Source organism: Mastigoproctus giganteus, chromosome 5 (assembly GCF_048544385.1).
Source record: "Mastigoproctus giganteus isolate SK-2022 chromosome 5, ASM4854438v1, whole genome shotgun sequence".
NCBI lineage: Eukaryota > Metazoa > Arthropoda > Arachnida > Uropygi > Thelyphonidae > Mastigoproctus > Mastigoproctus giganteus.
Window position 1 is genome coordinate 153,964,391 of NC_143579.1, and position 17,004 is coordinate 153,981,394.

General features: G+C 41.7%; 1 protein-coding gene across 1 annotated transcript in view; it reads right to left on the minus strand.

The window, feature by feature from the left end:
• Positions 1-17,004, minus strand: part of LOC150085775 (salivary peroxidase/catechol oxidase-like) — a 159,091-nt gene that overhangs the window by 118,452 nt on the left and 23,635 nt on the right. Inside the window, exon 2 of the mRNA XM_090374688.1 lies at positions 2,372-2,486. Coding sequence (XP_090230814.1) covers positions 2,372-2,486 — 115 coding nt within the window. The remainder of the gene's footprint in view (positions 1-2,371; positions 2,487-17,004) is intronic.

Sequence of the window (17,004 nt, forward strand, 5' to 3'; positions counted from 1 at the left end):
TATTCACCACATTCAGAGCTTCTAATATGCTTCATTCAACGGAAGAAAATAGCAAATACGATTATCACAAACCTCTGATTTACATATAATGATGTAAAAATAGTGTTCGGAAAGCCAATCACGAGGGTCATTTGAATACTAATCAAGACATCTAAAAACTTAATTACAACGTAGATGAGAACGAATCATAGTTAACGGTGGTGTGAGTCACTGAGGGTTGTTCAAGCAACGAAAACAACGTACCATGAGGGCCTGAAGCGGTCGCCTTATGACGCCATGTTGTTCGTACTACGAATTTGCTAGTTAAAGTACTTTAATGTACTAATCTAATCTAAAGGATCGAAGGATTAGCGGGCGTTATCGGTATTCAAGATGAATATTTGTATTTTCTGGGATCCATTGCAGAAATTACTCCAACTGTTAACTAAAATCATTACGGTGTACCAAGATCATCTGACAAAATTCGTTAATCTTTGAATTAAACGAACTGAAAAGATAGCTTCCCAACTTAAGAAAAACTCTACTTCTTCTGCGGATGTGGTACGCAAACAAATTAGCTTTAGAGGAACTCTGTGAGCCTCTGTTTAGAGGATAAGGATTTCAAAGATGTAAAGATAAATATAAATGTTTGAACAAGAAATATTTATGCAGATCAAACGTGCTCTGCATAAATACGGAAGCTTTCCCTCTAACGGCAAAGTGTTAGGGGAAGCTTCTGTAGTGATTTAAATGTTTTTAAAATGTGAAAGCAATCTTTTATTTTGAATTATTAATTTTCAAAAGAACATTTTCGCTATCTGTATCTGCACTTTTATTCATCGTTTTTACTGATGGAAAGTCGTATACCGGTAAATAGGATTTACTATATCACAACAGTAAAAGTCCGAAATAAAATGAAATGTGTCGCTATTTCGGATTTTTACCATTTTAAATCGTAAAAATTCTGTGGTTTATCAATTTTCGGGCTTTTACAACAACACACCGATGAAGCAAGATACCAAGAGTTATCTCGGTATTGCAAAAAGTATTCGGAACACATATTGGTTTCATAGTGACTGGCTAAGCTTCCGATGTGCAACTTTGTCTTCTTGTTCCCATCCGATCCTCCGGTTCATCTTACAGGTGTTCCATAGAGTTCAAAACGGAATTGTGCGGGGAACATTCCAACTTTGTACATTTATGAACCATTCTCAAACAGCACAGGCGGTATGGCATTATTTTTTGTTGAAACAAACATGGTTCTGTATCAAAGTGCCATATCATAGGCGTTATGTCGAAATTAGCGTCGGTTCATAGTTCCTGAACAGCCACTAAAGGTCCTGGGCTATAATGAAGTTCTTCAGCCGTTCTGCACACTCAGCCGCCCATCTGATCGGAATAGCGTGTAGCGAGATTCATCCGGCGTTTATTCATAGAACCGATTTTCACTTTTCTGTGCACCAATTATGGCGTCCATTACACCATGCAGAGAGATTGCTGATTTCGGTGTGACGTTTGGTTTATGCGTCCCCGCTCTTCACAGTCCCATCGAGACTGTGAAGCTGCGTACATAGTGTTCGTACTGAGTGTAGATAATGTTTTCATACCTCAACCCCTTTTTCGCCTGAAACTCCTGGTCGATATTTTATGGGGGGTGTCTTTCAAGATTGTCGTACTACCTTTTCGAGTGCTCTCTGGGCACGTGTTGTGAGCTTCCGTGAACTTGTACATTCCTGGACGGTAGTGGTATCATCACTCTTCCATTTCATTATAACATTACCGCCGGTCAGCTTTGGATGGTATAGGTTGTCAGCAATCGATGAAATCAAACCAACAATGTGACATCCAACAATACCCTTTCCCCTTCGAAAAATCAGCCTGTCTTTGCCATGACGAGAATAACTAACTTGTGTGGCTCATACACCTTTCTTATATACCGGTCTGAGCCACTTGTTTAATCGGGAGGGTCTAATGAACTGTGAAAACAGGGGTATAGTATTGCTCCTGCAGTACTATACTCCTGTACAAAGTCACATGCCCCTCACATAAAAAAATACTGCTCTACAGGAGCAGTATTTTTTATGTGAGGTGCATGTCACTTTGATACAATAAGAAATTGATGCATTTCGTAGCATATTTGTTTGTTCATTAACTAATTTCAGTCTTGCCTGGAAAATAAGAACTATTTAAACATAGGTTGAAAAAAATTGTAATTTAACTATCTTTTGTTTCCTTACTTTAAAGAATTTTTATTACTTTTAGTAAATAAAATTACAAAATACACCTTTTATTTTATTCCATGTAATCCGAGATAGGTATGGGTCAGATTACCGAAATATATATATGAAAACTAATCTCAAAAGAATTCGCTGGTTCAAGAAATGTAACTTACCCTATTAGCTCTTTGGTTATTTCCAGCATAGCTTCTGAAATTTCTTGGATATCGACAATCCTTTCAGTTGGTGCATGCAAGAATGATAGAAGTTCAGAAGCACCTTGAAAACTGCCTGAAATAAGAAATATGGGATTTCATCAATAAAGCAAAAAGTAAGGTAAGCAGCAGCCATTATCAATCCACTGCAGAATTGGAAGCCTCCTCAACAATTCGTGTTGAGGGAAATGGACCGTAATCTGCCACGCATTGCGGGTTGGCAGATTGATCGTATTTAGTAGTCAGGGGCCTCAACCCCGGTCTATTCAGAGGGTGCGACGGCACTCCCACTCATAACCACTCGGCTACGGACGCCCAATAGTTTACTTTAACAATTTTACATTCTTAAAGTAAATAGAGGACACAAACAGAATTTTGTTTGTGTGTGTGTCCACAATTCATACCTGTGAAAATGTTGTCGTTTAATAAGTGCCAAGTGTGTTAAGATGGTTCCAAAGACAGCGATGCACCCATAGAATACACTCGTCGTCCTTCTTGCAAAGAAATTACACATTTAATAAAGAAGTGGTCAAAATCAACAAGTAGTTGCAAAACAATAGCTTTTATTTATTATTATTTTAATTTCAAAACAACTAAACTTAGAATTAAAAAAAAAAAAAACAGTAGAACAGAAATTTATGTAAATACACATAATAAAACCTCCATAACAAATATTTTTAAGCACGCTGTACAACTCATTCTTTTTTGTACAGAATTAACATTAGGAGACTTTAACATTTTACTTAATATACGTTATATGATGTCAGTCAAAAAAATTTTCAGATTTTTAGGTAAATTAACATTTATTATTATTATTGCTCTTATATTATTTCTTCCTGATTGGGGTTTCCACCTCGTGACGGGTATTGCTGCCAAATATATAGGGTGGTTATGTTTGGTGTTACTATTGGTCGAGAAACTCTCTGACTATCCTACAGGTATTCAGGATTGCAACTTTCTGGAGTTCCTTGTAGAAGTTCGCTGTGCTATTGCTGTTATGTAGGGTCTTTGGCACCATACCGGTGGTTGACACGATGATCGGAATGGTCGTTACTTCTTGCATATGCCACGTCTCTTTGATCTCCTGTATTAGATTCATGTACTTCCTTCTCATGGGTTTTCTGGAGGTTGTCAGTGTTGAGCTCGGCTAAGTCAATCAGGTAGGTAGCCTTTTCGTTCTTGTCTGCAAGGGTTATGTCCAGTCGGTTGTAGAGGACTGTCTTAACTGTTATTATGGCCCAGTCCCAATACAGCCTGTGGGTTGGGGTCTCTAGTACTGCAGGGGGTTCGTACTTGTGGAACGGTACACTTTCTTTGATCAACTGGTAATTCCCTGCTAGCTTCTGATGCATTATCCTGGCTACCTGGTCATGTCTACAAGTATACTCAGTTTCGGTGATCACCTTGCATCCTGCACTTGATGTGTTGGATCGTTTCCGAGGCCAGGTAGCATTCTCGACTTGTGTCATCTGACACTCCGGGCCCTTGGCGATGTATTTTCTATATTTCCTGGTGTTGATTACCTGGTCTTGGATGGCAAGCATGAATCCTTCAGTCTCGGGATAGAGCGTCTCGCTCATGAACCATGAATTGGAAACAGTTTTATCTCTGTGATCTTGATGGCGGTTATTGTAGTGTCTGCCATGGAGTGTCTTTTTGCCCATATTTCTAGTTTCATTTATGCCGTCTGGGTGGGAGGGTATACCGTTTGTCTGTCTTTCTTATGGCATGATAGATTGCTGCTGTGTGTTTCTGGAAGTAATCCTTCAGGTTAGCTATCGCTGTTTTCTGTTGCTAGATGAGGTTTATCAGGCCCCCTCCTCCCTCTTTCCAAATTATTGTTAGTCTCTCCACGGCTGACCTCGGTTGGTGGTGGTGGCTATAGATCATCATTGTCCCTGTCTTTCTCATTATATTCTCCGGCTCAGTGTTATTCCAATCTGTGATCCCGGAAGAATATCTTAGCACTGGGACAGCATAGGTGTTTATGGCTTTAACTGTGTTCCCTCCGTTCAACTTTGATTTCAGTAGGCTTCTGAGTCTCTGCTGGTATTTTTCGATCAGGCAGGCCTTGATTTCCTTGTGCTGTAACTGCTTAGCCTGCATCATCCCCAGGTATTTTTAGGTCTCTCCCTCAGTCATGGCTTCGATCTCTTTACTATCTGGTAGTTTTGGTCGACTAATTTTCCCTGGTAAAAGGCGTGGACCTTGCATTTGTCTAGACCAAATTCCATCCTGATATCATTACTGAATTTTTCGATGATGCGAAGTAGTTGCTGGAGTTTATTCTCAGTTGCCGCATCGATCTTGAAGTCATCCATGTATATCAGGTAGGTGAGGGTGTAGAGGTTCTTCCTTTCTTCTTTGAGTTATATCCATACTCGCTGCTGTTGAGCATGGTTGATAGCGGGTTAAGTGCTAGGCAGAACCACGGTGGGCTCAGGACATCTCCTTGGAAGATTCCTCTCCTGATGGGAGATTGGTCTAGTTGTGATGTTTTCGGCCGTAATGGTGGTATTTATGTTGCCAGCTCCTAGGACGTTTGTCACTATCAGATCGACTTTATAGACTTCAGCGTCTCTATTAGCCAGCTATGAGGCACGGAGTGGATTACCGCATGGCATCAATGTAGGCCGTGTGCAGGTTGCTGCGCTTCTTGTAGGCTTGGTCAATAACTGCGATATCTATTGCTAATTGCTTCTTGTAGGCTTCCTCTATAACCGTGGCATCTATGGCTAATTGCTTCTTGCATCCGTTGCTCATCAGCTGGTAGCATTTTTTCTGTTCGGTCATTATGCGCTGACTCTCCAAGTGATCTGATATCTTGGTTATGCAGCTGGTCAGGATCTTGTATATCGTTGGGAGGCAGTTGATTGGCCTGTATTTCTTGTAATTTCGTCCTTAGGCTCCAGATATGTGATTCCTTGAGTTCGGTATTGTCTCTGGGTGCCTTATCATTCCGGTGAAGTGCTCTGCCAGGTGCGTATGCGTGAAAGTGAGTCTTGTACCAGTAATTATTGACGTTATCTATTCCTGGAGGTCGCCAGTTGTGCGAGTTCCTGATCGTCTGTGTTTCTTCTTCTTTCCAAATCTCCCGCTTCTCTCTCTAATCTCTTGTACTTCCTTGGTTTTATTGCGTTCTAGTTCTATCCAGGGGGCTCGGCTGTTGTCTTACTTCCCTGCTCCATATGTTCCCCCAGAACTCCTCAATCATATTCTGCTGGGGGTGATCCGTTCTTCCATTCCCTTCTTTCTCGTCTTCTCCGAGACTCGTGTAGAAGGCGCTTTGGTCCTCATTGAAGATGCGGTTGTTCATTTTCCTCTGAGAGCTCTCTTTCTGTCGACGTAGTCTCTTGCTGATTGCGAGGAAGCTCTGCTTCAGTGTTTACACGTATTCTCCTCTTCTCTGATATTTTGTCTCATGTTTGCTGTTGACGCTGTCTCTTTTAAGGACACTCTTCACTTTTCCAATCAATTTCTTACTCCTATTACCGTTGGTACTGGGTCAATTGGCCAATCTTAATTCTTCTATCTTCTGCAGTGGTCTTCTTTCCCAAGCTGGAGGTTCCTTCTGTTCTCGGTTCTTCTGCTGCTGGTCTCTCGTTTCACTTCCATTAATCCTAGTGGCTGCTATGGCAGCACAGTGGAGGCAGGATGGCCTCCAGTGTTACACCATTGTTGTCGAGGTAATGTGGTATTTTTTGCAGATTGAGGTGGTCTGTGACTGTCCACGACGTTCTATTGGGCCTCTGCTTCAGTATCTCACGTGGGTAAAGTTAATGTCAAAGTTTACAGATGATACAAAGGTTGGCAAGGTTGTAAATAACTGTAAAGACAGTATACTGCTGAAAAAGGATCTGGAAAAGTTGGCCAGATAGGCTGAAAAATGGCAACTGAAGTTTAACATTGGCAAATATAACTACTGCATATGGGTAGCAGTAACCCAGAGAAACATACCAACTGGGTAGTGTTACAAACAGGGTAGTGGAGAATGAAAGAGACCTGGGGGTAATTGTGCAGTCAAATATGAAGTTTTCTGAACAGTGCAGCCAGGCTTCCAGAGTAGGTCATGGGAGTCTTGTCAATGATATACAGGAACTTTTCGAGGAGGGATAAGGAGGTGATTATCCCCTTGTATAAGGCAATGGTCAGGCCACACTTTGAGTACTGCGTACAGGTCTAGAAGCCATATTTTAGGGAAGAATGTAGAACGAGTAAAGAGAAGGGCAACAAGGCTGGTGAAGGGAACAAAGGGGTGCTCTTAAGAAGAAAGGCTTAAGCTCTGAAAATTGCGGCTTCTGGAGATTAGGCACCTGCAAGGTGATCTGATTGAGGTGTATAAGGCCTTGAATGAATTGAGCAGGTTCAGTAGTGATGGGATTCATCCTCTTGCTCAGATTACAAACCTGAGGGGTTCAAACTGAAGAAAGACAGTTGTAGAATAGATGTGGTAAGTTTGGCTTGAGCCAGCAGGTAGTTCATTGCTGGAACAAGCTTCCATCTGTTGTTGTGGAAGTTGATAGCTTAAATAAATTCAAGGCAGAACTAGACAAACACTTGGATCGAATGGATCAGTGAAATGGGAAGGGTTTTATTTATTTATTATTATTATTTTTTTGGCTGATTCTGATAAGCTTGCTTACTTGCATCATGTGCCTCTACTAAATCTAATGCTAATATTCTTCGTTCTTTGTAATTTATCGCTCACGCCCTGCTTGATTTTTTTCCAAGATTGCAGGAGCTATCAGGTTCTTCGTAATAACGACGGTCCTTCTTTGACCCGCTATTCGCTATTCATTGACTTGAATATCCGAGAATCGTTCCAACCACTTGGTATGTAGTCTTGACCTGTACATTGTCATATGGTCTTTAGCTTGGTTATTTCATAGTACGCTAGCATGATGTATGTATTCATTTGGATGCTCTGCTTCATGCGTTACCGTTTTCTTCTTTCCTGGGTGGTCACTAGCGCAGTTGCACAGGAAGCACTTCCAGCTGGTGGGCTGGATGGTCTTGCCCTTCTCTTGTGGTAGCCATATGGGGAACAGCGCCACTTGCTACGCTGGCTTCCTTGGGAGACTGTCTTTGACTTTTCGAACCGACCCCTTTGCCTAAGGCCTGAACGCGAGTGGCTTTAATCTGCCACACTCGATGCATTTATTATTACTCTTATGTTATTTCTTCCTGATTGGGGTTTCCACTTTGTGACGGGTATTGCTATCACGTACACAGGATGGTTGTTGCTATGTCTGGTGTTATTGTTGGTCGAGGAACTCTCTGACTATCCTACAGGTGTTCAGGATTTCGACTTTCTGGAGTTCCTTTTATGTGTTCACTGGGAGACTTGCTGCTAGGATGTTATGTAGGGTCTTTAGCACCATACCTGTGGTTAACACAATGATCGGGCTGGTTGTACCTTATGCCACATCTCTTTGATATCCTATCTTAGGTTAGTGTGCTTCCTGATTTTTCCCCATGGGATTTCTGCAGGTTGCCAATGATCAGTACCGCAATGTCAATCGGATAGGTAGCTGGTGTGTTTGCTGGGAAGCACCGAAGACTCATTTTTGTTGGGTGAGAAGTGGAGAGTTAGGCTTGAGTCAGTACAGAGCCTCACATTGGGTCGTGGGCGTCAGATTATGTTGTCGATCTTTGGTACATGTAGCTTCCTGATTGGTTGTTGTAGGGTTTCAAGCGCATTGCAAACTTAGGCCATATACACTGAGTGATCACTGAATTATGACCACCTCCCTAATACTTCGTAGGTCCTTCTTTTGCCCTCAGTACAGCAGCTATCCGACGTGGCATTGATTCAACAAGATGTCGGAAGCGTTCGGGAGGTTTGGCCAACCAAGCTGTGTGTAATGTAATGCGGCTAGCAATGCAGGTATGGGGGTGATTGGTATATCCAGACGCCTGATATGCCTTTCGATAGTGTCCCACAAGTGCTCTTTGGGATTGATATCGGTAGAGTTCGAAGGCCAATCGATATGCTGGAAGTGAGAACTGTGTTCCTCAAACCATTCCTGCACAACAAGTGCCCGATGGCTCGGCGCATTGTCATCTTGAACGACACCTTCGCCATGTAACATAGCGGGGTGTACACAGTCAGCAAGCAGTTGACGATAGCGGACACCAGTGATAAGTTGTTCCACGTGCATCAGGGGTCCAAGTTCCTGCCAGTGAAACATGCTCTACACCATACAACCGCCTTCACGGGCCTGCACTTTTGAGACGCATGACCAATGCGTCGCACGTATGGACTATACCAGCAGAATGGATGAAGAGTCTCATGTTATTGACGCCAAATCCGTGCACGACCATCCACAATGTGGAGTTAATAACGTGACTCATCCGACCAGCACACCTTCTTCCAGTCTTCTAATGCCCAACTTGCATGCTCTTTGCACCAGGCGAGTCTTTTACGCCAAAGAACCTTGGTTAGGAGAGGTTGCCATAGGGGTCGTCTGCTGGTATAGTCCATACGTGCGACGCATTGGTCATGCGTCTCACGCATGGTCATGCCACATACTGTTCCAGGTTGGCTCATGCTGTATTGGGTAGTCAACTCTTCAACAGTGCTACGCCTGCACGAGTCGTCGGACCCTGCGCTCACTTCTAACATCAACCTTTCGTTGACGTTTGCAGTTTTGCCGTCGGGTTGTTGTTTGACCATTTTGACATCAGTCCTGGTACAGTTTTTAACAACAGCGGCTCTCGAACACCCCACCAGTTCAGCCGTTTGGGAAATCGAGGCACCAGCTCGTTGAGCACCCACAATCTGTCTTTTATCATCAAAGTGCGATAAATCCTTCCTTTTGCCCATCATGCTCGGAATTTTACTACCTACTGAACCAACTATACCTTATCTATGCTAAGTACGTCGACTAACTGCGCACTCTCGTACATCACGTGGTCAATGGGTCGCATTCAGTTTTCATAGGGGTGGTCATAATTCAGTGATCACTCAGTGTATATATATTATGTTTGTAAATTTCGTATGTTCTGTGGTGGGTATGTTCTTGACGAAAAACCTGAGTTTCCCGCAGGGGAGACCATGCTACACTCGCCTGAGACTGACTAACTTAGCCACATTGTGAAAATGGACATGAAAGTTCCTCGCGTCCTCGACGGGATTCGAACTCGAGTCTTTTCCACCCACTGTGGGGAGGACGGGGATTCTACCAACTGAGCTACCGCGAGAGACTGCTTCCTGGTAAGTTGAGCAAGCGTCAGCAAATTCCTTGTGATAACTAGCAACCTCTAAGGCTTGTATTGAGGTCGGATACAGTGTGATCAATATTCAAGCCCAAAAATGGCTTTAAGATGACAGCTAGGAGCAGAGGACCAAATCTGTGATGCTTATGAGTACGAGGACGACGCTTTTCGGATCTATTTAGTGTAAGCGCCGGGTTTCGGAATTTCCTACAGCTCTGCCTGGTGGCCCACAGAACGGAATATGTTTTGGCTTTCATATGGGTGAAGTGAGATATAAAGTTAGACACCCCACATTCCATATTACCCCTAGATCTAAATGAGAGCTCACCTTCGAAACTGAAGCATCCTCTACCTTAATTGGATGTTAGTGTTGTTTTCTCTGTTAGAGTTCTTGAGCTGGGCTGATTTGCTTGGGTTAATATGCAGTCCTGTTGCGTAACCCAACATCCTGATAAAATTTTTTTTAAGTTGTGTTGCAAAGGTGGTAAAAGTCTTATTTACTAAGAAAGGTTCCAGGGTAGCAGAGAGCACGCTGCCTTACGGAACACCCTTTGAGATTGTGAAAAAAGCTCCTGTAAGTCCTGATGTCCAGCGGTAATTTTTCTCTTGTTCAACATCCGGCATAGTATTTGTAGCATGTTTCCTCCAATATTAAAATAGTTCTACAAGATGATTACGAGCTCTAGTATGGGTCTGCGCGTGTAGCACAGTGGTATCGTCACCGAACTCCCCACACCGGGTGGAAAAGGCCCGGGTTCGAATCCCGTCGATGACGCGAGGAACTTTAATGGGCTTTTTTCACTCCGTGGCTGAGTTAGTCGGTCTCAGGAGTAGATAGCAAGGTTTCCTCCCCCCAGTAACTGGGATTTTTCGTCCAGCAAAACAGACAAATCGACCATAGAACACACGCAATTAACAGACAGACATAAGACACAGCACGGCAGATGAATTTAATTATTCGGGTGGTCTAAATATAATAGTTTGGTTTTTTTTTTTTAGCTCTAGTATGGAGATATCATATACAGTACAGATGTATATGATAACTCCATATATGCCTACTGCTCTTTGTAGATTTAATGTGTTTTGTGTACGTAGGAGAGTATCTGAGATATTTTGCCTGCTCGGTCTCCATAGATTTATGTAGGTATGTCTTCCTTTTTTCACTACTCTTCGCCAAATACTAATACATATATAAATAATACTATATACACTGTGCTTCCACTTTATTAGGTACACCTCTGCTGTGCACACAAATGGTTTGTCCCACAACGTTGCAAGTCACATGACCACAGTTGTGGATATAAATGCAGCAGAACAACCTTTCTAGTATCAGTTAAGCATAAAAACCGTACCAAGAATGGAGAAAAGGAGTGATCTAACGGACTTCGAACGTGGCATGGTAGTAGGTGCAAGACGTGCTGGACAAAGCATCTCTGAAACTGCAGTTCTCCTGAACTTTTCGCGCACCACAGTTTCGAGGGTGTATCGAGAATGGTACAACGAACAGAAAACATCCTCTCAACGGCACTCCTGTGGAAGAAAATCGCTTGTTGATGAGAGAGAGGTCAGAGAAGGATGGCTAGAATTGTGCAAGCAAACAGACGGGCCACAATGTCGCACATCACGTCAGAATGCATTAACCTTGGTGCTCAGAACAAAATATCGCAACGGACCACAAGTCGCACTGTGTCGCTAATGGGCTACAACAGCCGACGGCCACATCGCGTACCTTTTTGTTATCGATGAAGAACAAGAGACACGCCTTTTGTGGGCACAGCAACACCAGCACTAGACAATCGAGGATTGGAAAACAGTTGCTTGGTCTGACTAGTCGAAGTTCCTGGTGCATCATGTTGATGGAAGGCTCAGAATTTGGCGAAAACAACATGATTCCATGGGCCCGTCATGTCTGACGACTACTGTGCAAGGTGGTGGGGGCATTGTTATGGTGTGGAGAATGTTTTCTTGGCACACGTTGGGTCCATAGATTCACGTCTCATTGTCACATCGTACCTAAACATCGTTGCTGACCAAGTGCATCCGAACAGGTTGACAGTTTATCCTTAGTCAGATTGTTACTTCCAGCAGGATAATGCGCCGGTACACAAAGCTCGAATCACTATGGAATGGTTCCAGGAACATGACTACTTTTCTCTGCTGCAGTGGCCCACTCAGTCCGTGGATATCAATCCTCTTGAACATCTTTGGGATGAGCTGGAAAAGTCTGTTCGCTGCAGGCCTACACCTCCGTCGAATCTCAAGGAACTGCGTGACACTCATGTCTGCATGGTACTCCATTCCTGCACAACGTTTTCAGCATCTTGTTCAATCTATGCCTAGACGAATTCAGGCTGTTTTGAAGGCTAAAGGAGGCTCAACACGCTACTAGGTAGGTGTACCTAATAAAGTGGCAGCACAGTGTGTATATATATAGAAGCGTATCAATTACGAAAGGACTAATTATTTTAACTATAAAAACTGGAAAATTTTCCGGTCCTATATAGTGGTCTTGTTTTTTAGCTTCTTTATGGCATTTTTAAGATCCTCCCTAGTAATTGTAATCTCACTTCTGGTAGATCGATTCGGGATTGCCATTTCAAGATGCTTTTCTTTTTTAATGGTGTCTAATAACTTCAGAATCACGTTTCTATTTTCATCTGAATAAAGTTGATTTTGCGTGAGAGGTGTGCTGAATTATGGCAGTAGCCCAGTCATTAAAGACCTGCCCACCCATATTAAATTGTGAGCTCTGTGATCAGCAATTATTATCGCATTTTTTAACATTGAAAGAAGCTCTATTATGTTCCTGCTTCTTTAATTTAACGAAGCTCATTCCTTCTTGCAGCTTGTATGATCAACTGGAAGGTCAGTTTTTTGCCATTTTTTGGAAATATTTTTGTTTCCTAAAGAAACTCGGCTTTAATCGAGGGCTGTATCAGGCATTCGCCCCATCTGAAATATTATTTCCTCTGAAGAGCACCCTCCAGTTTAGAATAATGTGTGCTATTTAGAGTGGTGGCTTCGTCCATTGATTTTGACCGCAGGTCATTCCCGTTATATTCCGTAAGATTTTTAAATGTGATTTCGGAAAAAAAGATCCTCCTGCGTAGTTCTGTTTTTTGACCATCTTCCTAGAAACACTTATTCATTTTCATAGATACTTCACTTGTTATTGAACAGAATTCAACTTACTGTGGTTGCTAGCCGACTTAAGACATTATAGTAAAGTAGGTCTAAATCCTGGTCCCCCTTGTAGCTGGAGTATTAAGTTGCTTTAAGTTAACAGCTCCAAGCACTGCGTCAAGTTCGTACTTACCTTCTGCTCTTTGGCAGTGGAATTATTAATATCTCCGGCAATTTTATTCTGCATTTGGATTTAAATTTGCATCCAGCCAACTAAAAAGTGCACCTCTGGATTCTTTTGTGTGAGCTGGAGGGAGATAAATCGTACAGTACATGTATGTCTTTTGATTGGTTGTTTTGTGAAGGTCGCACAGGTCGCTTCAAAGTTTCTTGAGCTGGATGTCATCTTCTTCGTTTTCTGTAACAGATAGATACCCGTCCAATTCTTCTATCTTTTCTCATTCTACCTAAACACTTGCAGTTAGAGGCATTAGCTAATTTTCAAGTGTTTTATTAATCAGGTTTCAACCAAGGAAATGAATTGTAGGTCATCCTGCATCATAATGGATTGTAAGGTATGTAGTTCGTTTGTTATACTCTTCACATTTTGTACGATGCAGGTAATAGTTTGCTTTATTTCATCAGTGGGCTGTGTCCCTATCTGCTATTGCTTGCGAGCCGGATGGCTCTTAGGCACTCAAAATTCTTGACGATCTATCTTTGAATGGTGTTTATACCAAGGTGCCAACAGGCCAAGAACAGGGTTCAAGAAGGCAGGAACCCACGTCCTGGTGCAGAGGAAATGATGAAAGAGTTGTAAGACGGGTGCCTCGTTTTCAGTTGTTTTACTTTAACGGTCACCGCTTGCCCTGCGTCATACGTGGATGACGTGTTAACAAGCTTTGTCAATAAAGCCCTTGCCTGCTAGCGTTTTGGCGTTCTTTGCCACTCTGTGGCAAAGAACGCCAAATACAACTAACTGTTGTGTCCCGAAACATTTCCACCCATAAGCGACATGCCAGGTTGAGAAGGTTAGTTTTTAACCTCGATCACATCATTGCCTTTGACAGGTGGAGGAAGGGCTTACTACCTTGGTATAAATGGTGTAGACAACTCTGCGCTGTAGTGCGATGTTATCAAGGGCTTGCTTAAAGTATTTCGACCTTCTTCTCCAGGTGTCCTCTTCAGCATTTGAAATACAGGAGACGCCATACAATTATTTTCTGTAGTATCACTAGAGTTTTCGACCCAAATTTCTGCACTTTGGGGAGAACGGCTGACAACATGTTCCTTTGAAGTGCTTATTAGATTAGTAATATCGGAATTTTCAGAGGTGTGGATGCATTTTAGCTGCTAGGAACTAATTCAGAAGTACTAGTTCTGTTGGGAGGGTCATATCGGATATAAATTAGAATAGTGTTCTAAGATCGAAAACCTCTTGATTTTCTGGAAGAAAAACAAGAACTGACTGGGCAAAATATAAACACAATTTAGAAAAGTGATATGCTGACACATACAGGCTTTAGTTTACTCGGCTCAAATTCTGAAAAAATCCCACCAACCCACTATGTTTGACAAAAGCAAGAGGAAAATTAATCTTTTTTTTTTTTTTTTTTATTTATTTTTTTTTATGAAAACCCCAAACACGAAAGGTATCAAAACCTATAGTACTTAGTACCGTGCATGGGTTGAAGGAGAAGTATGGGGGGATGCCGGAAACTTTGCTCTAGAGCGGTGTTTCCCAACCTTTTCTTTACCCATGCCCCACCTAAGTCTTTCTAAAATTCTGATGCCCCCTATGTAACGTTGGGAAACACCGATATACATATTTTTTATATTCAAAAATTGAATTATTCCCTAAATGAAGCCTAATTACAACTTGTTCAGGACACGAGACTTAGATTTTAGGAAGAAATCATTAGGAAATTATTAATAAAAAAATAGTAAGTAAATTTTCAAAACATGTAATAGACATTGTGATATCCAGTCGATTTCTTTTCTTTAGTAACAAATCATTTATGGCACTAAATCCACATTCAGCTAAATATGAAGATGGAAACGGTAACAATAGCTCTCTTGCAAAGTTGGTTGAATTTGGGTATTTAATTTCTGTTTCATCACAAAGCCATGCCATCGCTTCTTTTATATTGAATAAAGTTTTAACTGACTCATCATTTTGCATTTCTGAGAATTCTTCTTGGTACTGCATTGATACATCAGACAAATCCACTAACATTGGTTGCATCATCCAGGTTGGAAAATCAATTTGTTTTAAATCAAAAAACCTTTCTTTTAAATCATCGGACAGAATTTTCAGATGATCAACAATAACAAATACAGCGGTATCAGTCACTTCACATTTTTGCAGACAACGAAACTGTTCAAATGTTTTTTAAAAATATATTTTTGACATAATTTAATAAATGTAATGAAACCAAATGTCTTCGCTTTTGCATCGACGAGAGTTTTATTTGTTCCTTGAAGTTGTTTATTTAATATATTTAGTTTTTCAAAGATATTGGCTAAATAACTCACAAATGCTTTACCATCGACCGTTAACAGATGCTTCATTTTAGGTTTGTCACTTAAAAAGTCACTAATAGTATCAAATAGTTCCATGAATCTTTTCAAGCAGTTCCCTTTCGAGAGCCACCTTACTTCAGTGTGAAGTAAAAGTCTCACATGGTCTTCATTTTGTTCTTCACAAAAAAGCTTGAAGAGACACAAGTTTTCCCTATGAAGAACACAATGCACAAGAAGCATTTCTGGATTCTCATCTTTCATCAATTTTAAGCAGCCATTTTTCTTGCCCATCATATTAGTATTAGCATTAGTAGAGGCATTTGATGCAAGAAAGCAAGCTTATGCAGCATCAACCAAAAAAAAAAAAAAAAAAAAAACACTTCCACTTTACCCTTCTGTTCGTTCAAAATACCTGTCCAGCTGAGCTTTAAACTTATTTAGGCTATCAACCTCCACGACAAGGGTTGGAAGTCTGTTCCACCAACCAACCACCCGCTGGCTAAAGGCAAATTTCCGCACGTCTCTCCTACATCCATCTTTCCTCAATTTGAATTTATGCCCTCTCAGGTGATTATTCTGAGTTAGAGGAAGAATCCCATCAGCGTTGAGCATGCTCAAACCATTCAAGCCTTTATACACCTCTATCAGATCATCTCGCTGGTGCCTAGTCTCCAGACACTGTAATTTGCAAAACTTAAGCCTTTCTTCGTAAGAGCACCCCTTTGTTCCATTCACTAATCTTGTTGCCCTTCTCTGTACTCGTTCCAGCAGTTCTACATCCTTCTTGAAATGAGGCCTCCAGACCTGTATACAGTACTCTAGGTGTGGCCTGACCATTGCCTTATACAAGGGAATAATCACCTCCTTATCCCTGCTGGAAAAATTCCTGTATATCATTGACAATACTCCATGAGCTACTCTTGCAGCCCGTCTGCACTGATCAGAGAACTTCATATCTGCCTGCACAACCACCCCCAAGTCCCTTTCATTCTCTACCACTGTCAGTGTAGTACCACAGAGTTGATACGTTGCTCTGGGGTTGCTGTTTCCCATGTGTAGTACTTTACATTTGTCAATGTTAAACTTCATTTTCCACCTCTCAGCCCATCTGCTCAACCTTTCCAGATCCTGTTGCAGCAGCATAGTGTTGACAACCCTGCCAACCTTTGTATCGTCTGCAAACTTGGACATTAAGCTTGATATACCATCATCAATATCATTTATAAATACAGAAAACAATAATGGACCCAACACTGAGCCCTGAGGGACTCCACTAATAACATTAGTCCATGATGAGCAGTGTCCATTGATTACCACTCTCTGTCTTCTCCCCCTCAACCACCCCTTTATCCATAGCAGCAATTTGCCTCCAATGTCACACTGCTCCAATTTGTGTAGCAGTCTTCCATGTGCAACAGTATCAAAAGCCTTTCTAAGATCCAAGTATATAATATCAAAGCTATTCCCTGCATCCAGTTATTTTGTGACTGCATTATAGTATCCAATCAAATTGGTCAGGCAAGACTTCCCCTTAACAAAACCATGCTGTGTCCGAGCTATAACTGAAGTCTTGTCTAAATGATCCTGCAGTGCTTCTTTAACCAGTGCCTCCATTACTTTTCCTGGAACAGAAGTTAAGCTCACAGGTCTATAATTACTTGTGTCAGCCTTTGATCCTCCTTTGTGAATTGGGGTCACATTTGCACATTTCCAGTTTATGGGTACCTCCC